At 35.0% G+C, this 24,151-nt stretch overlaps 3 protein-coding genes across 5 annotated transcripts; all 3 read right to left on the bottom strand.

Annotated features, from left to right (window-relative positions):
* Positions 1-7,472: 7,472 nt before the first annotated feature.
* LOC110931062 (LIM domain-containing protein PLIM2c) lies at positions 7,473-10,392 on the bottom strand. Its single transcript, XM_022174457.2, has 5 exons — positions 10,127-10,392; positions 9,748-9,847; positions 9,635-9,660; positions 9,437-9,526; positions 7,473-7,972 (listed from the first exon to the last, which is right to left on the bottom strand). The coding sequence occupies exons 1-5, from the start codon at positions 10,259-10,261 to the stop codon at positions 7,601-7,603; spliced, it is 723 nt and encodes a 240-aa protein (XP_022030149.1). The 5' UTR covers positions 10,262-10,392; the 3' UTR covers positions 7,473-7,600.
* A 3,623-nt stretch (positions 10,393-14,015) lies between these two features.
* LOC110931063 (NAD-dependent malic enzyme 59 kDa isoform, mitochondrial) lies at positions 14,016-18,912 on the bottom strand. Its single transcript, XM_022174458.2, has 19 exons — positions 18,479-18,912; positions 18,242-18,338; positions 17,292-17,410; positions 17,053-17,220; positions 16,835-16,963; positions 16,666-16,726; positions 16,457-16,560; positions 16,300-16,383; positions 16,108-16,214; positions 15,920-16,013; positions 15,675-15,788; positions 15,504-15,569; positions 15,244-15,316; positions 15,071-15,157; positions 14,932-14,986; positions 14,784-14,855; positions 14,609-14,671; positions 14,402-14,516; positions 14,016-14,322 (listed from the first exon to the last, which is right to left on the bottom strand). The coding sequence occupies exons 1-19, from the start codon at positions 18,623-18,625 to the stop codon at positions 14,251-14,253; spliced, it is 1,827 nt and encodes a 608-aa protein (XP_022030150.1). The 5' UTR covers positions 18,626-18,912; the 3' UTR covers positions 14,016-14,250.
* A 2,523-nt stretch (positions 18,913-21,435) lies between these two features.
* LOC110931064 (dTDP-4-dehydrorhamnose reductase) lies at positions 21,436-23,967 on the bottom strand. 3 transcript variants are annotated; one of them, XM_022174459.2, is made up of 6 exons: positions 23,658-23,967; positions 22,708-22,867; positions 22,449-22,636; positions 22,225-22,348; positions 21,837-21,967; positions 21,436-21,758 (listed from the first exon to the last, which is right to left on the bottom strand). In XM_022174459.2, exons 1-6 carry the CDS (start codon positions 23,862-23,864, stop codon positions 21,633-21,635), a joined length of 936 nt encoding a protein of 311 aa, XP_022030151.1. In that variant the 5' UTR covers positions 23,865-23,967; the 3' UTR covers positions 21,436-21,632. The 3 variants fall into 3 exon arrangements, with proteins under 3 accessions (XP_022030151.1, XP_022030152.1, XP_022030153.1); XM_022174460.2 differs by having other exon boundaries at positions 23,654-23,937; XM_022174461.2 differs by lacking the exon at positions 21,436-21,758 and having other exon boundaries at positions 21,913-22,050; positions 23,658-23,954.
* Between the last annotated feature and the right edge of the window lie 184 nt (positions 23,968-24,151).

Raw genomic sequence — 24,151 nt, 5'->3', positions numbered from 1 at the left:
ACTAAGTATTTCTCAATTACTTTAATAGGCTAAAATCAGTAGTAAGCTTAAATCAGTGGCTCTGATACCACCTTTTTCCTGTCACGGCCCTCGGCCCCGGTTTGACCAGGTCCAGAGCCGCGAGGCAGGAAATCCCGTGGTATTTAATTTAGACGACAGCGGAAGTCTTTTAATACAGGATCTTTTAATATTAAAACTGCCCGTTTACATAAATTAGGGGTAAAAGCCAGTAATTTATAATAAAATGATTTCACTGGGAAATCTTTATTTTACAAAACATGTTTCTTTATTTATATATATATTGAGCCACTTCTCTAAGCTGGTAGTGCTTCAAGGCACTTTTCTTTGCTCACAACAGATCACCTGAAACATGTTTGAAAAAAGGTTTTGTCAGCGGGGAAATACTGAGTGAATCATTCAGTTTTACTGAAAATGACACATTTGTTATAATTCACAGTATTAAGAGCGATTACAATGTTTCTGTTTATCAAACCAACTACCCACGGTACTTTGTCACTCGACCCATTGGCCCTCTAATTGTCCAATGGTGTCTGTGATTATGGTCATATCACCCATTGGCTGCCCCAATGGTGAAGATTATCAAGTAATGTATACAAAACCCCACATACCGGCTGTAATTTGGTGATTACAAAGACTTAATCCCTGTAATTATAACTTTAAAAATAACTTGGAGTTTTGTAAAACAGTTGATAAAAAGAGAATGACTCACATTGCATTTTTAACGAGCAGTGTATAAGCTTACTGATTATCCTTGATTAACCTAATTTAAATAACAATGCACACAAACGGGGTTAGTAACTAATACAGCAGTTACGACAATTCACGAGATTAAACCCTCACAACGATTAATAAAGTGCAATACTTAACAATTCAGTTGATTCACAACGAATGACAGAGTATAGTCCGAGTTCGGACAGCACTCAAACATTCAAGTCGAAATCACGATGAATAACAAAGTATAAACTTAATTTGAGCAGCACTCAAACAATCGTTGGATAGTTACAATCGATCGGACGTTGAATCGTAATAGCGATCGAGTTATTACCCTGTTTTGCGGCAGCACTTCGAGATTTGTGTGTGTTGTGGACTGTTTCTACGATTTCTCAGTGTGTATAACGAATTTCTTCGTCGTTCAAATGCCAAATTTCAATTCCCAAAGTTTGCTATTTATACACAAAATTGGCCAGGCTTACGGACCGTAAAGAATTTATCCCTTACGGTCCGTAAAGGACACGAAATCACTATAGGTTAGCCACGTCCTTGACTAGCCTTGCTGAGTTAACTGTACGATCAATTTCATTTTCTACAGCAAATATTGAAGATAAATGTCTACCAGGGTTTATCCCCCCCTGAGTTTTAGGGGCCCTGATCCTGATTCCGATTGTTCTGAAAATTGCGCAGAATCACTTGGGTGTCTCAATTAGGATTTCCTTATTGGATAATTAACATACTAAGTATTTAATTTTAGTGAGAGTTGTTACAGGGTGATACTCCAGTGGTCCGTCAGTGATCCAAATTTGCCGTTAAAGAAAAAAACAAACCTCGATTAAAACGTAAAAAGATGATGAAAAGTAATTAGTGAAACATTAAAAACAAAAAAAAAGACAAAATTTTAAAAGACAAAAAAAGCTAGTTAGAAATGGGTAAATATGAAAATTTGGAGAGTGTTAAGAGTTTCAAAAAAATAAGAGTAAAATAGTCATTATATGTCACGGCCCTCGACCCAGTTTCCTGGTTCGAACACCGCGAGACAGAAAACCCGTTGTATTGATATTTCATTTGGCAGCGGAAATTTTAACAGGATCGTTTAAACTGAAGCCGAAGTCAGCCGAGGAGCCGAGTGACATGCCAGCGCTACTAATTGAGTGCCAGCACGTAGCTGTGCTGTCAGTAAGAAGGTAGCCGGCGCCTTTCGAAACCCGATTATTTTATTTCAAGTTTTGGGACAAACTCCGTAATTTACAATAAAGGAATTTCACTAGGAAACCCCTTGGTAACAAAAACATGTTTATTTATTTACTGAGCCACTTTATCCAAGCTGGTAGTGCTACGCGACACTTTTCCTGGTTTATAGTAATTCACCTGAAACATGTTTAAAAAGATTTTATCAGCGGGGAAATACTGGCGAGTCACTTAATTTGTACAAAACGACACATTGTTATAAATTTACAGTATTAAGAGCGATTACAATTGCTTCTATCTTTATAATTAACTGGTCCAGTTGTCACTCGACCGGATCTATGACTGTGGTCATATCACTATTGGGTCCGTTCACCCAAAAGTGACGTGTATCACTGTTTAGGTTCGTTCACCTAAAAGCATGGTTGCGAAAGTCGCTAGGCGCTCCCTAGTCGGATTCGGGAGTACTCGGGAAGTACTCGGCTTAGGCGGAGATTACTCGGGGAGTAATTGGCCTGGGAGACCAGTACTCGTGCCTCGGCAGCCTACCTTGTAGCGAGTACTCGGGGAGTACTCGGAGCCTAGGCGGGACTTTTACAACCATGCCTAAAAGTGATAAAACAGCAGTAATGTGCACAATACCCCACTTACTGCCAGTAATTAAAGATAACGACGACTTAATCCTTGTAAGATATAACTGGAAAACATTTAGGGTTTACAAAGTAACTTTTGATAAAAACATAATGACTCACATTGCAAGTTTAGTTGGACAGATTTCGCCTACTGAATAAGCCTGGTAACCTAGTTAAATAATGCAAACGAAACTAGGTTAGTAACTTAATACAACATTTACGGTAAATTCACGAAATCAAAACCCTCACGACGAATGATAAAGTATAGCCCGAATTCAAGCAGCACTTAAACATCCATCGGATCGGTTTCAATCGATCGGACATTGTATCGTAGCAGTGATCGAGTTATTACCCTGTAATCGTAGCAGAGCTTTGATACTTAAACACTCGATTTTTAGCAGAATGTTACGTTTTTTAAGAAAATTTTCGAATAGACAGTGAAGGCCATGCATCATCCAATTTATAGCAAAATTTTGAGTTCTACGCGGCCCGCGTAAACTCGAAGGGATTCCTACGCGGCCCGCGAGGGCCACCCTAGCTACGGCTAGGGCTGCCGTCCCCGTAGGTCTGCCACGTGGCCTAAAGCTTATCTGGAGAGATTTTTAAGCTGTCGCGCCCCGCATAGACTTTCCTTAAGTCTTACGCGGCCGCGACAGATCAATAAAATTGAGTTTTCTTGATTTTTCATGAGATTTAGGTTTTTAGGGGTCCGGGTTTCCACTTACGAAGTGTTTTGGGACATTTTTGTAGGTCCTTACATTATACATTACACATTATACATTTTACTTTTAATAAAATAAATTTCTTATCTTTAACGTAATTGAGGAGTTATATGCAATTTTGGTTTTGAGCTGAGTAAATATGACACTTTTATCACTAAGGGAAGGAAGATATGCAATTCTAAGTTTAGGTTGGATAAATATACAATTAATGAAGTTTACAAGGGACATATGCAATTTACACATATGAATATGATCTAGTTGAGAACCATCAATGCAAATGTCGTCAATTGACACTTATGGATCGCTGAAGCTTGTTGTTAACGGAATGATTTTGAACTTCCCTCACACTCTACTGCCCATTTAACTATTATTTTTTTGGGGTAATTTTGTAGACATGTAACGAAGTTTGTTATATGTTTCAATTAAGTCACTCAAACTTTTTTTTTTTGTCTTACTAAGTCATTGAGGTTTAATTTGGTGTTTTAATGCTATGTAATTATTAGGTTACTAGGTTATCAAGATGATGTGTAAGGTTTCACTATTTTCTTTTTTATTTTTAATCACCGTATACCACTAACCCCGTCATCTTTTTCACTACAATTTTTTTCCAACCTTTATTCATCACTTATTATTTTCCGACTTTACATTTTATTCATCATAATCACCAGACTTTCAAGCCTTCAAAATTTAATCGGTTTACTCTTCACTATTCTCACCAACAACCGTGTTCTGCCGCCACCAATGACGGTTCTTCCACCACTGATCATGAATCCTTCTTAGATTTCTTCTGTCGGTAAGTTGAGTATGCTGAATATATGATTGAGGCGGTTGAATGGTTGATGCAAGCTTATCGAGGTGCAGTTGATTGCAAATGGAGGGTTGCAATGGTTGTTTGGGGGTATCTTCATTCTTCAATGTCAAACGTAAAGTCTATTTTCAAAAGAGACATACAACATATATAGATAAACATTATATTTCATATTATTATTATTATTATTATGTTTATATTCTACCCTAATTTCTGTATTGCAAAAATAAAAAAAATAGTTTTATAAAAATGGTTGTCACGACCCCCGACCCCACCCTGGATGGAATCGGGCGCCGCGAGCAGCCAAGTGGTACCGGTGGTTATTTTTGAAAACATTGCAGCGGAAATTTCATCAGGATCGTGAGTTAGGAAAAATATCAGAGTTTAGAAACACCGGATTTTATTTATTTAATAGATGGGATAAACCCATGTTTTACAAAGGTAGATTAAATAAAAAAAATGATATTTCTTAATTTAATTAATAAAATAAGCCACTTCTTGAAGTCCTTCAGTGCCGGATCCAATCCTTACTCCAATCTATTACCTGAAACGCGTTTTAAAAAGGTTTTGTCAGCGGGGAAATACTGAGTGAGTTCATTCAGTTTACTGAAAACGACACATTTGTTATAATTTACAGTATTAAGAGCGATTACAATGTTTCAATGTCAACCAACTACCCACAGTACTTGTCACTCGACCCATTGGCCCATTCGTCCAATGGTGTCTGTGACTATGGTCATATCACCCCTTGGCTAACTCGTTGTCCAATGGTGAAGATTATCAAGTAATGTATACAAAACCCCATATACCGGCTGTAACTTGGTGATTACAAAGACTTAATCCCTGTGATTATAACTTTGAAAATAACTTGGAGTTTTGTAAAACAGTTGATAAAAAGAGAATGACTCACATTATAAGCATGCAGTATTTAACAAGCTTCATGATTCAGATTCTTCTGAGAATTAGTATCTACTTTGATTGTAAGTGTATGGGATGAAGTTTAGCCTATTGGTAAGCCTGATAATCTAATTTAAGCGATAATGCACACGAAACTAGGTAATTAACTAATACAGCATTTACGATAACTCACGAGATTAAAACCCTCACGACGAATGCCAAAGTGCAATCATTTAAACATCCATCGGATTCACAACGAATGACAGAGTATTCCCCGAGTTCGGGTGGTACTCAAACATCCTGTCGGAATCACGACTAATGACAAAGGATAACTCAATTTGAGCAGCACTTAAACATTCATCGGATAGTTTAGATCGATCGGACATTGAATCGTAGCAGCGATCGAGTTAATACCCTGTATCGTAGCAGCGTTTCGAGATTGTGTGTGTTTGGTAGTAAAACGGCTATAACTCGAAGTGTAAGACGAATTTTTCCGTCGTTCCAACTCCAGAAATCAAGTCCCAAACACCCCTATTTATACACAAAATTTGACCCCCTCGCGTGACGCGAGGGGTACCCCCTTGGGCGTCGCGTGGCGCGAGGGGTCACTTTATCTCATATGGTTGCCACGTGTGTTTGGAGTTCAGCTGAGTCGACGGAATTGATATTCTCGAATTTGACAGCAAGATATGTGGATAATCGTCGAGTAGGGAATACCCCCCCTGAGTTTAGGGGCCCTGATCCTGATTCTGGGTATTCTGAAAATTTTAGGAGTGGTGCAGGATTACTTGGGTGTCTCAGCTAGGGTTTCCTATTGGGTAAATAAAATAGTAAGTGTGACTTTTGATGAGAGTTGTTTACAAAATAGAATAATAAATAATAGTTTTGGGTAAATCACAAAAAAGAAGGAAATAAGATGGTGAGAAAAGAGAATGGATCCACTTTATAACTTTAGGGTTCAATTAGAAAATCTCCTGGTATAAATTTTGGGTATAACTTTTGGGCTTTAAAAAATATATATTGCACTCGTGGTAAGTATAGTACCCCTAATTCAACCTTGTCCCGAAGTCCCGAGACAGAATCCCAACAACTTAGTCGGGCAGAGCCCTGACATAAGTTATGAGGCTCAGATCAATCGGAAAGGTTAGCGGTGATCGGGAGTTAAAATACTTAAAACGGGCATGGCCTCTTTATTATTATTAGAGAAAGAAAGAAAAGAAAAATAAGAATATTTAAAGAATTTGAGAGAGATCTAAAGAAGGAAAGAAGGCATGTAAAAGACTGAATACTACCTTCTATTTATACTGGTAAAATTGCGTGAAGGCTACGCAACTTTTCAAAAAGGTATTGTCATCCTACGTATTTATTGTAAATTAATTTAGTTTACTATTTTATTTTATTGTCTTTGTCATTTATTTTACTTTACCCAACTGACATATGTCATATTTATTTAATATATATATATATATATTATATTCATATGCTTATCCTTTAGTTATTATTATTATTTTATTTAGAATTGGACACGTACACATCGTATACATCATACACATCTACTCATTTGTTTTGAATTAAATTTGTTTGATATGTATATGTCCACTAGCTTTACTAGCTTTTTACAGTTTAGTTATTATTATTATTTTATTATTTATTATATTTAAAAGAACATACGAAATGTTCAACTTTCAAATATTTTATTATTATTTTATTTATTATTATTATTATTAATTTAACTACTTTATTCTTTTGGCGTGTATAACTTCTAAAATATGACGTTCTAGAAAATAATAAATATGTTATTAGGATGAGAATATTTATATCTATATTTTGAACCAAATTTCTTTAAAACAGAGTAGGTTCAAATATAATATATTTTTATAATTTAATTAGTATACGGTCACTAGGTCCGTCTAAATATTTCATATTCGTAACAATCAACTTACTCGTATTCTACCTGCTTAATAAAATAAGTTTTTATATACTTTTATTTTATTTAGAAAGGTTACCCATATTAGGGTCAGTTAATTAATATAATATTTCAACCAACTATATAAAATGGTGTTAAAAACTATTTGGGTTGAATATTTATATTAAAAATAAACTAGTTACTAGTTATTAGTGGTTAAACCTGAAATTCTTATATGATAAAAATAGGAATGTTATAATGGTAACCTGATGACTTGGTAATTACATGTTATTTGAACACTAAAGTTTACTTATTTTAGAGAAACAAAAAAAAGTTTGAATGATTTGAATGTAACAATGGGCAAACTTGATTACATATCTGTGACATTTTCCCTATTTTTTATTAAGAAGTGTATGTGTGTGTGGTTACATCAAATGCTCACCAATCTAACATGACATTTGATACTGTGATTCTCTCCATGTCTTCTAGCAGATAAATATTTGATTTTTATGGAACAATTATTCAAAATATAGTTGTGGGTGAGTTGAATTATAAAAGATTTATAAGTAAATATGCATACATATATAGAGTTTGAAATATTGGATTTTATTTTTATTGTTCATCCCAGAATCATGATAGCAAACAACAATGACATACAACAGTTGTATAGACAAATAAAATTACTTTTCAGTAACACAAACACGATTTGTGATGTTTAAACTGTCTCGGATTCTTGTTCATCATCGACTTCTTCTGTAGTATCTAGTTTGCTTTCAACTTCAGTTTCAACTACCTTTTCAACTTGATTTTCCTGTTGTGGTTCGAGTGCCTTCTCAACCTCACTTTCTTGTTCGGGTAGGGGTACCTTTTCAGCTTCAGCTTGGTGATCGGGTATTGTGTTTTTCTTACGGTCTGCAGCAGCCTTGAGAACGTGAGACAATGTGCCTTTTTCTAGGAAGAGTTGAGCAAAATGGTGTCTGCAGTAGAGATTTCCGTTGAGGGCAGCATACGATGAGTGTGTTAAAGGACACCCTCCGTGAACACACCTAAAGCATTGCTTGTGATATGATTCGCCTTCCATTGTCATCTGATTTTTCAATCACTTGTTAGTTCCAAGTATCCCTTTTCACTCGCCACATTTTGATTTATCATTATCATAGGTACATCTTAAGGTGTATATTATAGGTACATCTTAAGGTGTATATTGAGAGTATTTATTAGTAGTCATTTCCAAAACCAGGTTGGTGGTATTAGATAATTAACTATCGGGTTAGTGTAAAAAGGGGTGGTTTTCTGAGAAATGTAACTTACACCTAATAAAAAATACACTATGTAACTTATACCTAATAAAAAATACACTGTGTAAGAAGTGTTTTAAACCCTTAGATCTTGTAGTTAATGGTTGAGATCAAAAGGGCTTAAAATGTAAATTATGTTTTATTTTTTATTTTTTTGACTAATTTGGCTAGATTAGGGGTAATAGTATCTTTTTATATTCTATTGTTTAAATAAAAAAAAATGTCATTAACTTTAATGCACATGCAAGTTACACCCATCTTTTTTGAACGTCAATAACTTTTTATACTTAACGTTTTTTTTTTAAATTACACCATAATAACGAGCTTTTTTATCCTTAATATGAGTACCATATTACTATATTTATATAGAGAAAAAAAATTACGTATAACATGATATGAAGCCTACTTGAATGCAGGTTTAAAACACCATACGAAGAACATATACTGGAATGCAGGGTAAAACATCATACGAAGAACAACTACTGGAATGCAGGTATAAAACACCATGACTGCAGGTGTAAAACATCATACGAAAAACACATACTGGAATGCAGGTTTAAAACACCATGAATGCAGGTGTAAAACACCATACAAAGAACACATACTGGAATGTAGGTGTAAAACACCATGAATGTAGGTTTAAAACACGATATGAAGAAGATCTACTGGAATTGCAGGTGTAAAACACCAGACATAATGTGCAATGCAATCATTTCAAATGTTAAAACATCATGACTGTATTACGAATCAAGTCGTGGTGTTTTTAGAATCGGAATAGTGTTTTATACTTTCAAAATAATCAAAATCATTCCAGATGTTAAAACACTATGACTGTATTGGATTCAGGCTGTGGTATTTTTTGGAATTCGTATGGTGTTTTATACCTAATAAAAAATATGAACCGATGATTAAAAAAATAGGAATTGTGATTTCCTTTGATCTCTATGAATCAAACGATAATGATTTATAAAATCTCTGAGTTCGTATATAAAACTGAATTCGTAAATCTTTGCAAAAAAATAAAATTATATCACTAATATAAAATAACTCACTGGAGGTTACAAAGATTATTTTATCAAGTAATTGAACTTTGAAGTAAATTACATTATTGCCCTTTTTAATTAATTAAATTGACACACATGTCAACACCATATTATTTCCTACACTTCTCACACTATTAATTTTTTTAATCAGACTTTTTTTCTGAAATATAACGTGGGTGCAGTACGTAGTAGAGGAATATACATACGAACCTTGTCAATAAAATAGACAGTCTTTTCACAAATTCGGCATTTGTCCAGGGTGCCCGAAAAGAAATTTGAGAATTTGTTTGGTAACTGTGCCTGCATGCATGCATGCTAGTCAGTCAGTCAATAAAAGGTTGTTTTACTTTTATTTTATGAACAAACTAGGCATATTGTAATTATTATAATGAGAAATAATAAGCGTACCGTTGAATTGTCCCTATTTAGCTTTGCTGCAAGAGTGAGTGTCACAAAAACCTCTTAGATCGATATTGGTAATTGAAATTAATACACTAAAAATACTAATCATATCTTCTTACATGTACGAAAATTTTTGCTGTAATTTCCAGTTTCTTTGAAAAGTTGTTCGAAATGAGGCATGCAATAGAGTACGCCATCCATGGAGGAGTAGTTGCTCATCTTCAAAAGTCAATCAAAAGAACTAATTAAACATCATTGCAAAAAAAAAAACATAATACATATTCATATAGATTTTATATAATCTTTTCATCTAACACATGGAACTAAATTTTTTAACCGAATATTTTTTACATGTTTCGTTTCACCTCGTCTGCAAATAACAATTTGAGTGGTAAAACTACCGGTAGTGTTAAATAACCCACCTATATGCATAAAAACAATCGATACCCAAACTACGTGTGATGACAATTACGGTATATAGAGAGAAGAGAAACACACCACAAGAGTGCCTTTGCAATGGGTGCATTTGAAGCACTTTTTGTGATAAATGACATTGTCAACGGTCATTAAATCAACAAAATGAACAGTCTTATCGCAAGCATTGCATTTGTCGATGGTTCCACCAAACGCCATTTTTATCCTTTCTGATATAAAAAACAAGTTATAAATGAAGAAAGGAATCCAAATGTAGTTGGGCAGAACCAACAATCAAATATCAAAGAAAAAAAAAGGAAATTTGCAGCTCAATTATTTTTCCACGATTCTTTCACCAAGTTGAGAGGTTAAATTTATACAACCAAATGTTGGAAACCCTAATAACTTGGAGATAAAAGTTGTCCTCCAAACAAAACCATTGCCTTAATTAGTATTTTCATATATCATGTGGTTCCCTTTCATTTGTTTTTAAGATCAACCATAATTAACTATCCAAATGGTATGGTCATCCAAATAATAATTCAATGGTCATTTGATTAAATTTTATATAACACTGAGATTTTTAAAGTTTGTGACTTTAGTAACTAAAATTTTTGTTTCTTTTAAACTTGGCACAACAATACAACATAGTAGTAAATGATGAGTCTTTGAATTCTTTTTTGCCAACTCAACTTATATGTGGCATTGAGCAACCATCTCAACTTTTATGAAATTTTATTATTACTATACGTGGTTTTTCCTTTTGTTTAATAATAATTATTTATTATTTGATTTAATTTTTCTCTGGTAATCTGTATTTGTTAATTTAAAAAAAAGGTTCAAATATGCAATTATGCGTAATTTTTTTGTCAACATGTTGATATAAGTTTTACTAAATACGGAGTTGTATTTAAAATAAAGTTTTTTTTATAACGTACAAGCAATGTGACAAACTAAATCGATTTTGGCCGAACATTGGTACCGATACTGTTATTATCGGAGGTGGTACTGATATTTTGCTATATGATTTTCGGTTGATGTAAAAACGCGTTTCGGTACTTTCTTGGGCATATCATGACTTTACTTTTCAGGTTTTCTCTTTCCGTTATTATAGTGAGTGTCGATACCATAATAAATCAAACCGATGCGGACCCATTTCGCATAGAGATACCCACCTGTTACTATTAAAAGGATGATACATCCTTTTTGACTGGTCCATTAATTAAGACCCCTTTTAAATAAAACAATACCCAATTAAAGCATGACACCTAATACATAAAACAAAATTGTGAGTTTTGTAAAAATCATGAATATTACACGTTGCATGTAAACCGGCTATAATCGATCATCAAATAATTTCTTCTGCTTAAGAGATAAAAACAAGTAAATTGTAAGAACATGTGCCGTTTTTTTTTCCATTGGTCTACAACCATGACACAAGTGGTAGCATCACGTGACAATGGAGTAAAATGCATACTTTTATACTGTAATGTTTTGATTTGTTTTATTTTCTAGTAGCATGGTAAAAAGATTATTTTTAAGAAAACATACTCAAATAACTATATATGTGTGGGTGATTTGCCCTAATCAGTACTCGTCAATATAAATTGACTGACCATTTATCTAGCTTACATTATTTTTATTATATTTTTTTTTGAAAAACAAACTAAATTACACCACAAATCCCCTGTGCCTAGAATCGAGACTTTTGTGTTATCTCTACCACTGGGCTATAGCCCAAATGGCTAGCTGGCTTACATTATGATTTTTCTAATAAAAATAAAATTTATCCATTGTTCATCATCTTAAAATCAAAGGTCGGTGCAACAGTGCACCGACAAATTACATATTTGCCCCTGTTTAATACTATCAGTGTTTGATACTTTTCACCTTCTTGACAATCCTCCAAAACACCTGTCATCTTTTTTCTCTGGGTTAGAACTCCGATCATACAACCAAGACAACCACCACCATGCAGGGCTGGGATCCAACCACCAAGTGAGCGCCCATACCCTCTGCAAACAGTCAAAGCTTGCCCTCGCGACTGTGTTGTGTGAACGCAGCGCCTCAAGGATGACTAAAAGCGTTGATCGCATAAGTTTCAATGAACAAATCCAATGACGACGATTGGTTTCGAATCTCGGCCGCTAATCCGGAAGGAACACGGTAGACCGGAAAGCGTTGGTATGTGCATAAACTATTAAAGTATGAGTCATCTTCAGTATGATATTCCGGTGACCTAGACTCACAGGTGTGTAGTTGTTGGTTATTGATCTGGAATAGATATTAGGTCACTTGGTATTTTCAAAAAGCAAGTCCATGAACAACTTTTTCTCTTTCCTAGAACCTTCCAAATGAGCAGCTCTCACAGATATATCGACGCCCTAACCTAAGCCCATTCAGCAGCCCATCAGCACACAACTCACCCTGCAATGTGTAAAAAGACTAACCCATTTGTGAATCCCATAACCTCAAACAAAAACAAAGTATTAAAACTTATAACAAATATAAAACTAAACTAAATTCTGAATATAAACCAGGAACTAACAAACTATTCTTTCAACACTTTATTAGAATTTAGATCCACAATGAGTAAAAAGAAAGACATCTGAGACTGTATAAGCATTGACTAACAAGTTACTAAAGTTTTTTATTTCTACTTTTACATGATTTTATAATAAATATATTATTTTGTTTTAATATATTTCATTCATATTTTTAATTAATTATTTTCTAAATTAATCATAACGTTATGCGGTTCATAAATCCGGTCTGTCTGTTTTCTTTTGTTCTTTATATTCATAACATTTCAAAGTCGTTTAGCCTAGGTAGTTTAACATGTTAGTGGCCGCAACGCACCGCCGGGGTAAATATAAACTTAAAATGTATGGTCGGTGGGAATTTACTATTTTTTTAGTCTTTTCTTCATTCTTTCGAATACGTGTCCTTCCACTTTAGTAATCCAAGTTGTGGTGTGGTGAAGTTGGTTAGAGTTGTTGACTTTGATAAGGGAAATGCAGTTTCAAGACAACGTTTTCCTTTTCTTATATTTTTTATGTTTCAATATTGCTTTTTCCCAACTGTTCACGTCTTCGCTGTAACGTGCGGGTCCGAAAACTCGAATGTTAACTTTTTCATTCTTCGAAATCACCGTCGCAAAGGGTGGGACAAAAAAAGCCTCTAATGTTTCGAATTTGACATTTACACTCCCTATACTTTATATAAACTTTATAAGATGTCATTTCCACCCCTATTGAGTTCTAACTTTTCAAATTTGCCTACCGTATTTTCATTCTTTAGCTTAAAAGAAAATCATTATTTTCTTACGTGATTATTTTTATGTACGTGTCGGTATAAATTTATGTTTCTACATAATTTTTTCAGAAACAAGTCAGGTCAAATACAATGTGTTTTCATACTTATTTTCATCTAAGTTTTCGATTGATCTACGTTTTGACATTTTATGGTACGTTCCAGTATAAATTAACGTTTCGGCATTTCTTTTTCAAAAACGAGTATGGTCAAATATACTACGTTTTCATGCTTGTGTTTGCGTACATTTTCGGTTGGTCTACGTTTTGATGTGAAATTTGTTCGGTAACAAGTCGGGTCAAATATATTATGTTTTCATTCGACGATATAAATTCGAGTTATTGTACGTTTTGTCTCCGTTAAGTCTTGATGTAAAGGTAAGAGTGGTGTATTGATTAGGAGATCGGATACGTTGAAACACACGTTTTCGTTTTCATACAGTTAACGTGCCACCAGCTCTAAATAACTAAAGCGTCGCCGCCGCAACGCGCGGCCTATGGCAACAACCTAGTTATTTATAGAATACAAAAGGACAAAAGTATCAACCCAAATCAAATTAATCATTTTATTGTTCTCTTTACTATGTTTAAGGTAGGTACATCGACATGAGCATTCCGGCTACATATCAAAACAACTTGGGTAAACAAACAGAATAACAAGAAGACCCAAAGCATTTGATGAATATATATAATATGATATGATATGATGCCACATCAACTAAAATTGATAAGACGTTATATTGTTATTATAGTTTCAAAGTACGTGTGGCTTAAATGAAAGTTACATTTCACATTTTAGCAAACACACACAAGTATTTGGGACAGGAAGAGCATGCCATTAACTGCAAGTGTAGTATTTCATATACGTAATAAAATACCATCTGCAGAACAAGAACCTTATTTTTCATGAACAAGGGGACTGTAAATTGGAAACCACATGTTGGATGTTACATATTCCACCGTCTCTTCCTGCAAGTAAATCGCACTCACTCAGTTAACAACAACCAACATTTCTTTTTAAACGATTTTAACCTAAAAATAAACATACCTTTGACATGTGTTCAAGCTCTTTGGGCCCCACCTCACCATGTCCTTCCGCTAGTTCCTCAGCAACAGCCGCCCTTACCACTGCTGCTCCTACTTCCGCAGTAATATGTCGAATACTGCAAGTAAAAATCAACAAAATTGTTTCTCTGTTTGTTACCCTTCAAAGGTCACTCACTATATGGAAGAAGCTTCAAATTTAAAGTGATACCTATCGATGGATGGGTATAATCTGCCCATCTGAATTTCTTCTTCTGTCATATAAGAAGCAAGACTGTACAATAAATAAACATATACATCTATCAGATAGCATCATATTTAATCCAGCAACTTTTGAAAAAATTAAACTAAAAGGCATGCATGGTGGAAATCAATAACTTATATACCATTCAGAAGCTGCTTGCAACATTCCATCAGATATAATATGAGCACCAGAGAGCAGAGATCCCAAACCGATCCTGAATTACTAAAATATATCAAGCCAAAATAACAGTAAGCAAAAAGATATAACACCATGTTCAAACAAACACCGACCCTGGGAAGAGATACATGTTATTTGCTTGATTCACATGACCGACCTTCCCATTTCCTGCACAAGTAAGGGAACATTTTACATACCGACGAAAAAAAATTAACCGATAGCCAAACACATGTATTTGTAAGAAAACATTACCAAGATCAACGTGTTCAAAAGGGCTCCCGCTTCCAAAAACAATATTTTCACCGGCATGTTTAAAAGCATCAGCAGCAGTGCATTCGGCTGTTACATGGTTTATAAATGATTAATAAAAGATGTTTTATATCAAAAAAGAGTAATACATCTAAGGGATTCACAAAAGAACAAACCATTCAATGTGGGATTTGACATGGCGAAGATGGCAGGTTTAGGAGAATCAGAATTCCGCATGGCTTTAAGAACCTACGTATACAAGTAAAAGACATGGCTGATGAATGAATGTAACAAAGCAAGTTTAGTAGCTTTTTTAGTACTTGAAGAGTTCATGGTCTGATCAAGTGTCTGTTATAATATAATATAAGCTCATGAAAATAATTTTTATTATAGACTACACTTAGGACAGCACAAGTAAAAGAAAAAAAATACGTACATGCTCATTGAAAACACCTCCAACTCCGGACAAACCAAGGAGAACATGAGGCTTGACCTTTGTTACCTACAAAACGCCAGAAACAGACATCCCCAAATTGCATCATAAAGCAAAAACTTGAAATGTTAAGGATATGTCACTTTGAAGCTAACAAAAAGAGATGTAATGTACCACTTCAAGGAGATCAGATCCCTCATGAAGTCCCAGGGATTTAACCTCTTCAATAGGTTTGGAAAATGGTGCAGCTGCTGAGTCAATACCAACTCTCTCTGTTGTAATCAAACCCTAAATCCAAAAATATTATAAGCGCTCAGAAGTAAAATAAATAAATAAATTGTATATTGGTGAACGTATTCTTTTTTTACTTTTGTAAAATTTGGTTCTTATTAGTGGGATGGTTAAATGACAAAACATACATCTTTATCAAGTAGGAAAAACTGAGGTTTTGCGTTTGTTCCTGTCATTCTTGCAACCGCCTGATAGGCCATGTTCAAAACACCAAGCCCTGCACTGAAAACCGTATAGCAAGTAGCCAAGTAAGTTTTCCTCAGTAACCAACCATTAAAAAATAAAGAAGAAAGAAATCAACTATATTCCGCATTACCTTCCAGCTCCAACAACAACAATTTTTTGGTTTGCAAAGTCTGATAATGGCCGGCCTTGTGCTCTAACAGTTCCGAGTAATCCAGCTAACGCAACACCAGCAGTTCCCTACAAAGAACATAGACATGTATATCCACCCTACTAAAAACCAACGATTCTTCAAATGTTTCTAAATCAAGGAATAGATTCTAACTTGTATGTCATCATTGAACATGCAGATCTTCTTACGGTATCTTTCAAGAGTTTCAAAAGCCCATTTGAATTGAAAGTCTTCAAACTGGCCAATCATGAAAAGTGTAAATATATTTACAGATTTATGTTAACAGCCAAACGTATAAAAATATATAAACCTGGACTATAGCTTTTGGCCAACGTGCATGAAGAGCTTCCATTAATTCATCCACTACTGCTATGTATTCTTCTCCTTCTAATCTAGGCTGTCTTAGTCCTATATCTTTCGAATAAAATTTAGGAGAAATATTAGACTCTTTTTCCTCAAGATATGATGGTTTCAATCAATCAAAGACAATTACAAGTTTGTGTACGTTCATTTACTTACAAAGGGGATTATCTAGTAGCTGCTGGTTGTTAGTTCCGACATCAAGCATAATAGGAAGGATCTGCAATGTACACAAAGAGTGTGAGAAAACACAGAGAGTAAATCAGATTGAGTTTGAGCAAGTATTATGGCACATATAGATTTAAGTTTTGACATAACAAGAGCATACTCTCTGAGGATTAATTCCAGCAGCAGCAACATACATATCAAGTTTCCCAATAGGTATTGCCATTCCTTGAACTCCAAGATCACCTAGACCAAGAATACGACTTCCATCTGTAAGAACTATCATGTCTACCTGGAATTTCAAATAATTTATTGAGATTAAGATGAAAATGCTTGATATAACCATATATGGACAGAACATTGTGAGGGTTAAAACGAAACCTGCTTAGCTGGCCAGTTGTAAATCATGGACATCATCTCCCCCTTATCTTTTGCACTGAAGTACATTCCACGTGGACGTCTAAACAACCCTGAGTAGTTTTGACATACCAAACCCACGGTTGGCGTGTATATTATGGGAGCAAAATCTTTAATGTTATCAATAAGTACCTGTAGAGAAACAAGGTAAGGTTATTATGATGGTTAATAGCTTCAAGTAAGGTATTTAACAGAAAACTTACTCGATAATATAAAGTCTCGTTCCTGTCATGTAGTCTATTTAAGATTCTCCATTTTGCCAAAGATACAACAGTCAGAGGTTGGCCTTTTGTATTGTGTTCCAATGAATGATATGATTCCACTAACAACAGAAATTACAAGATTGAGTTTGTAGACTGTTGTAAAAAATAAACAAGACAAGAAGAAAGTAGGAAAAGAGAATTTATAAAAAATGTGTGTACAAAAACAACATACTAATTGTTGGAAATCAGGCGCTTGACCGAACACACAAACACGATACTTGAACGAATTGTTCGACTCTTTTATTATTATCAATGAGAGCACACTAATACAATACCCCTAACCATCTATTTATACTAAACTTGTTCTAGTCCTAACCCGACTCAAACTCTATTTAATTAAATAAATAATCAACTAGATAAACCTATCTAATTAACTCTAACAATTATCACTAAAATAATTCACCATTAATTATCTATAACCTTTTTTTATCTTTATCTCCTAATTCAAGATTGATTTCTTCACTAATTAGATACGGATGATATAGTCTGAGATCAAGATATAATACCACTTGGTGTATGCATACAAAATGGTAAGCCAGTGCATCAAATATGGTTTGTACCATTGTATGCAAAATATGGAATTGGAATGTAGATTCCATTCCTTAAGTTGTTGGTTTCAACCAAAGAAAGAATGAGTTGGAATTTAATCTAAATTGTCGGTTCACGTCGGATACAAGGTGGTTATGTCATTTTAGATACCAATTCCATTGATATTCATAGCAACCAAACACATTATGGAATTTCAAAGGAATTCTTTATAATCCAATAATTCCACTACGGAAACGAATGCTTATCTAACTGAGTTGGGTACATAATAAAACTATGCAGCAGAGCAGCTTATTTGATGAGAAAATAAATAAATAAATGAATTGAAGAGTAGAAGAACTGACTAAAGCGATCGTATTGCTGCTCGAAAGAGATGACACGAGGGGGGAGGAGGCCACGAAGCCCAAGTCGGTCTCTTTCGGTCATGGGAAACCCTGTGTCCTGCTCTTGGAAAACAATAACAGAAGAATTGGACCATAAATAAACAACTTCCATATGTACGTAAATAAATATCTCAGTCATAAATAATAACTTGATAGCAATTAGAAAGTAGTTGAATGAGGAAGGAAAAGTGATCAGACCTTGTTGAACCATGGATCATGAAGAATATCAGCACCACGCTTGTGAATAATACTAGGAGCAGGAATCGGAGTGGTGGAGGCGCAAATAGACAATCTCCGTGATTGCCGGAGAGTCAACGCCGATCGAGATACGCTCCTCCTCCACATTATCCTCCTCAACTGAACCAGCAGCTAGATGCCTAGTACTGTGTGTGCAGATATCCACCTATAAGTAGTATTGGTTCAATCGTCAGAATGAAGAAAGAAAGAAAGGTCTATTATTCTACTACTGCAGCAGTTAACAACTGTTTTAAGTGATCTATGACGGAGCTGACCGAGATTTACGGGCAGGGGAATAAGAGGTCTATGATTGATTGCTCTGCCCTGCCCATGGATGTGGGGGTCTTTGACGGCCCAGGGCTTTTTCGGGATTTCACTTTCCTATTTTGGTTCGCCACATTTTTTTTTTTTTTTTTTTTTTGAACGGCTAACTGCTTTCCACGTGTAAACCCACCCTTTCGGAGCTATGTCCAAAGGCCGACTACTCGACCACCGCTAGAAAGCGTAGCACACCCCTGATGCGCGGAAACCCCGTGGAATAGGTAAAACCGCGCCCCCCCTTGGACTCGAACCCGGGTAAAACCCCGGGCCAAGCCTTCACCGAGATGTCCAAATACCCAGCCTCAGCCAGGGATCGAACCGGTGCCTCCTAAGAAGACAGCCGGCTTCCCCACCAACTGAGCTGGGATAAGTGGACACATATCCTGCCCTTTACCAAGAATCTTTTGATCAACAAAACTGTCGGTGAAAGGTAAAGTTAAATCTGATTATTATAAATTATAAATGAAAGTTTAGTTTTAGAGATGTAAATTTATTTATACTATACAAATCAAAGTTAAAATGTTAAGATCATACACGGTGTGGGTGTGGAAGCCCCTCCACGCTGAAAACACCACCCTGTGTATGGCGTGGAGGGCGGCATTGTGGGTGGGGCTTGAGGTTTTCCACCGGCGTGGGGGCAAATATGTGGGTGAGTTGGAGGCTCTTGATTGGTTGTTGTAGTTTAGATTTCTTTTGATTGGCTGATGTTTTATTTTATTACTTTTTTTAATTTTTTTATTCTCTTCCACGCTACTGTCTAACCCCGTGTTTTCTTCTTCACGCCACCTTACTGACATGGTTGCCACTCCACACCCTCTCTTTAAGCCCCTCTACACCGTGTGATCTAAGAGATGAAAATATAGTTCAATGTTTATTAAAATGTTACAAACTACTATTTGAGTGTCTTTCTTGATACTAACCAAGTGATTTAAGATTAAACCAATTCAAGTTCTTTTTTCCTTCTCAAGATATGTTATTGTTTGTATATGAGTTATCAACTTTTTAGATGTCTAATTATAGACTTGAAACACTTATTTCAAAAAGAGGAGTTAGTTTCACCAAAATACAACATAGGCAGGCAAAAAAACATTATGAGTAGTGAATACTTTAGCTATATGATTATTTTTATTTTAGGTCGGTCATGTTTTCAATTTTGTATTTTATAATAGTCAAAACTACAAGTATAATTGGTTAACTAGACCATCTGAAATTACCAACGTTCCGCTAACAATGGATTGAATTGTTCTACATTTGCTATGCTCCAAAACCATGTTAATTAAATTACATTCAACCTGATTTGATAAATAATATGTTTGTGTATGCCTTTTGCCACCATCGCTGTGGCCTTAGGCCATGTGTAGTGGTCAAGCCCCATAATTGGGGTTATGTGATAAGTGGCAAAATGTGTAAGCGAGGGAAGTTATAAAACTTGGGTGTGTAGTGAAAAAGGGGTTATATAACCCCTTCAGTTATACATAACATACATATGTATATGTGTGTGGGAGACAAACAAATCATCACATTGTTATAATATTCGTTGGAACTGGGGAAGGAAGGGCATGGCGCCCTTAGGGGTGGTGTAGGTAGGCGCCATATGGCGTTTTAAGGGGTGGAGGGGGGGGGGGGGGTTACATACAGCCCCACTACAGATGGATTTAGTTCCTGTGTCATCATTTTTTAATGATTGTTTGTTTTTGTTATGCCAACATATTCTTTGTTTTTACCTTAAGCCTGAGTCTCCTATTTTCTCCCGAGAGTATTAGATGAAATATATTAGTTAAGACTATATTAATATGTTAGATAGGATTCATTATATAGAAAAGATTTATTGTAATTATCTTTCAAAAAAAAAAAGATAAAAAAATACATTATACCTTACAATTCTATACCAATCTTGATCAACCCAATTCCTTACAATCCTATACCAATCTTGATCAACCCAATTACAGTAAAAAAAATCAAGAATCCTTAATTAAACTGATAGTTATGGTTGGACCCAGAAAATAAATAACGGGGAAAATTGGTATTGGTATTAACTAATATGGGACCACACATTAAGAAAACAGGGAAAAATGAGACCCATATATAAGTAACGTAATTTATGGTTGTCTACACGAGTGATAAAAACAAATGGTTAATTGGCTGTTTACAAAAAGACCATTGCATTTCCTCGTCTCATGTAAATAAACAACTTTTCAATCAAAAAAAAAAAAAAATTGCTTCCTTTACCCCTTGCCATCAACTCGAGTTATCCGAAAAACCATAAATTCCGACGCTCAACCTAAACCTTATAAAGAGACGAGACACTTCCGTCTTTCTTACTAGCATGTTTTGCGCAAGTTAATAATGACAAAAGTGACATATCAACAAAGCTGACACAATACGACAGATAAACGATTGCTAGAGTTGTATTGAGATAAGAGAGGTCTACCAACCTCTAGTTAACATGATTAATGTGAGAACATGCGAAATGTTAGGGACCAAATAGTAACTGCGATGGCGAGAAAGCAACATGTTAGAAATATCTCATGTGGCCATTGACCACTAGATATTTATCTTTGCTTACGACATACATATAAATGGATGCTAAACAATCAAGCCATCATAAAAATTTTATTATTCCAAACAACCTATGGTTCCTGTGAAAATGAAGCCAAATACACTCATGGAATATCCAAATATGACCAGAATTTGGTTAAGTGAATATCAGCATAAACATGCTTAAAATTGCATAATTTTGATTTTCATACAATCACAAATACACGAGTCGGATCAATATATAACAACCATGACTTCATTCGTTAGTGTCAAAAGTCAACTTCACACCATCTTCAAATGAAGTAGGTGTAAAATCTAGTGTTTGAATCAACTTACTTATATCCATGGAAATGTCAGCCGGTGACTTCACTCCACGATCAATCTAAAAGTGAAAACCACAGCTTCAAGCGTTTTCATAGGCACAAGGCAAACTAGAAACTTGGAATGAAGTTAAACTAACCGATGATGCAGACACTGGTTTAACCAACGATGTGTTGTAACCTCTAACACGAGCCACTGTCTCAGCCATTTCAGCACGAGATAACCTGTTTGGTCCACCAACGTTTAGAACCAATTGACTTTTCTTGCCATCTGAACATTGACCAGATATACAAAAGGGTCAGGCCATTTTTCAGATAAATTTTGGTACAACCATCTCTTCACTGTTATACTTCCTACAAAGTTTGATACGATTATCAAAAGCTGTATGTGAACAAAAGGAATGCACGTTGATATTGAATTTAAAAATTGGTGAGTTTGACCTTACAAGTCAAACATGAGCAAATAACAAAAAAAAATTCTGAATTTATTCTGAGACTTTGGTTTTTAAATATGAGAAAAAATGTAACCTGAAATCCATCTGTCAGTTAATAACCGTATGATATTTACAACATCCTTGACATAAACCGGGCAGCGAAATTCATCATGGAAAAACTCGGCTTCTTGTCCTTTAGAAAGAACGCCATCCATCCACTGCATTTCATATGTAACATGTAAAATTTAAAACATTTAGGAAACGAGTTTAAGTCCACTCGTAAAGTATGTAAGCTAACGTTGTAGAAATTATGCATACCTGAATAGGAAGTGATTTTGAAACGGGTGAGATAGTTTGTCGCCCGAAAATAATGCTGCTTCTTAAGATGACAAAATTTGACCAGTTGTCAAAAATGTATTCTTCTGCTGCGACTTTTGACTTCCCGTAAACATTTACAGGAAGTGTTTCATCATCTTCTTTATAGAAAGATTTTGTACCTTCATAAACTGGTAAAAAGATACGTAGCATAAGCACAAAACATATATATTTGTTTAAAAGGGGGGAAAGAAAAGGGTACCTTGATCGGTTGAGAGATGAATAAGAAGAGTATTGCATTCAGTGAAACTAGACAACCATTTCACAAGTGTAGAAGGAACATTTACTGACATGGCGAGCGCGGGGTCCGTCTCGCAAGCACGAGGTACAGAAAGTGCAGCACAATTGACCACTATATCAGGCTGCATTGCAAGTTAAGATGAGCAATGATAGTGTAAATAGGGGAGTTCAGTATTCGATTTGGATTCGAAAAGTTTGAAATTCAACTCGAATTCGATTATCAAACTTCGAATTCTGTTTTCAAATATTTGCGTTCGATTCGAATTCAAATTCAAGTCAAGTAATCGAATTCGAAATTATGATTTTGAATTTGATTCGAAACTCGAATTCAAATTATACAAATATATACACACACATGGAAAAAAACCTTTTAAATTCGGGCAAAGCTTTAAAAACCCTTATAATTAATTTGTAGTAGTTTTAAAAATAAAAGTAAAACAATTTATTATTTAGGGTGAATTTGAATCAAATCGAGTTTATTCGAATTTGAGTTTCTTAATGAATCGAATCAGATTTTGAATCGGGCATAAAATTAGAAGATGAATTCTAATAGAGTAAATAAAATCTAAATCGAATTCGAATCGAATATGAATTCACCTAATAAATTCAAAAAATTTGATTCAATTAATTCGAAAGAAAATTCGTGATTCTAATCTTGAACACCCTGTTGTAAATAAAGAAATGCCAGTAGATTGTGATATAGCATCATCAACAAATCAAATCTGCACACCATCTGAATAAAACTGAAAATTACAAGTTTAAATTAAAGCAGTAGCACCAAAATGGGCATATTTGAAAATCTCAAAATAAGATAACGACAACAGAATCAGAAATGGGATCTAAGAAATTGGCATACAACAACAGGTAGCAAGCAGCTGCTGCATTAGAAATGAGATAGTGGAAAGAACCTGCCTGGCCAAATTGGTTGGTAATGGAGTGAAAGCCTTGACCGGTGTGCAAGTCAAGTTGAAAGGGGATAATAGCATCGGGAATGGATTGAGGGGGAGAAGAGGAATGGTGTGTGAAGGCCGTTGATAGATGGGGGGATGAATCTGAAAAGGATTGTAAAAGATGCTGACCCAGGTAACCACTGCCTCCGATTATTAGTAATCTCTTCATTTGATTGAGATCTTCTCAGATTTCAATTCACGCCGCCGAGAAAGGGGCTTTTTTTTTGGGTGTTGTAACACCATTTGCAAATTGCAGTGCAGGGGCTGGAAAAGGGGCGGCATGTGACATCAACATGCATCACGTGATGTAAAAAAGAAATTTGGCGTTATTCGTTATTCGATACATGCACACACTTTTTTGTATTTATATTTAAAAAAATAAAAGAAATCTATTAAATTAAATATATATATTAATATAATGCTAAAACCAATGAACATCCTGTCCCTTTCCCCCAC

This window comes from Helianthus annuus, chromosome 3 (assembly GCF_002127325.2).
Source record: "Helianthus annuus cultivar XRQ/B chromosome 3, HanXRQr2.0-SUNRISE, whole genome shotgun sequence".
Classification (NCBI taxonomy): domain Eukaryota; kingdom Viridiplantae; phylum Streptophyta; class Magnoliopsida; order Asterales; family Asteraceae; genus Helianthus; species Helianthus annuus.
The sequence above is the reverse complement of the archived record's forward strand: the minus strand, read 5'-3'. Positions and strand labels throughout refer to the sequence as shown.

Coding starts and splice junctions, on each gene's coding strand:
- LOC110931063 (XM_022174458.2), bottom strand. CDS start 18,625: ATGTGGAGGAGGAGCGTATCTCGATCGGCGTTGACTCTCCGGCAATCA. Junction 16,727..16,834: donor CTGGAATTAATCCTCAGAGA/GTATGCTCTTGT, acceptor TGTACATTGCAG/ATCCTTCCTATTATGCTTGA. Junction 16,384..16,456: donor GGCCAAAAGCTATAGTCCAG/GTTTATATATTT, acceptor ATGATTGGCCAG/TTTGAAGACTTTCAATTCAA.
- LOC110931062 (XM_022174457.2), bottom strand. CDS start 10,261: ATGGCGTTTGGTGGAACCATCGACAAATGCAATGCTTGCGATAAGACT. Junction 9,848..10,126: donor ATTGCAAAGGCACTCTTGTG/GTGTGTTTCTCT, acceptor TGACTTTTGAAG/ATGAGCAACTACTCCTCCAT. Junction 9,527..9,634: donor TAAATAGGGACAATTCAACG/GTACGCTTATTA, acceptor GCATGCATGCAG/GCACAGTTACCAAACAAATT.
- LOC110931064 (XM_022174459.2), bottom strand. CDS start 23,864: ATGAAGAGATTACTAATAATCGGAGGCAGTGGTTACCTGGGTCAGCAT. Junction 22,349..22,448: donor CAAAATCACTTCCTATTCAG/GTATGCATAATT, acceptor TATGAAATGCAG/TGGATGGATGGCGTTCTTTC. Junction 21,759..21,836: donor AACCAGTGTCTGCATCATCG/GTTAGTTTAACT, acceptor TTTCACTTTTAG/ATTGATCGTGGAGTGAAGTC.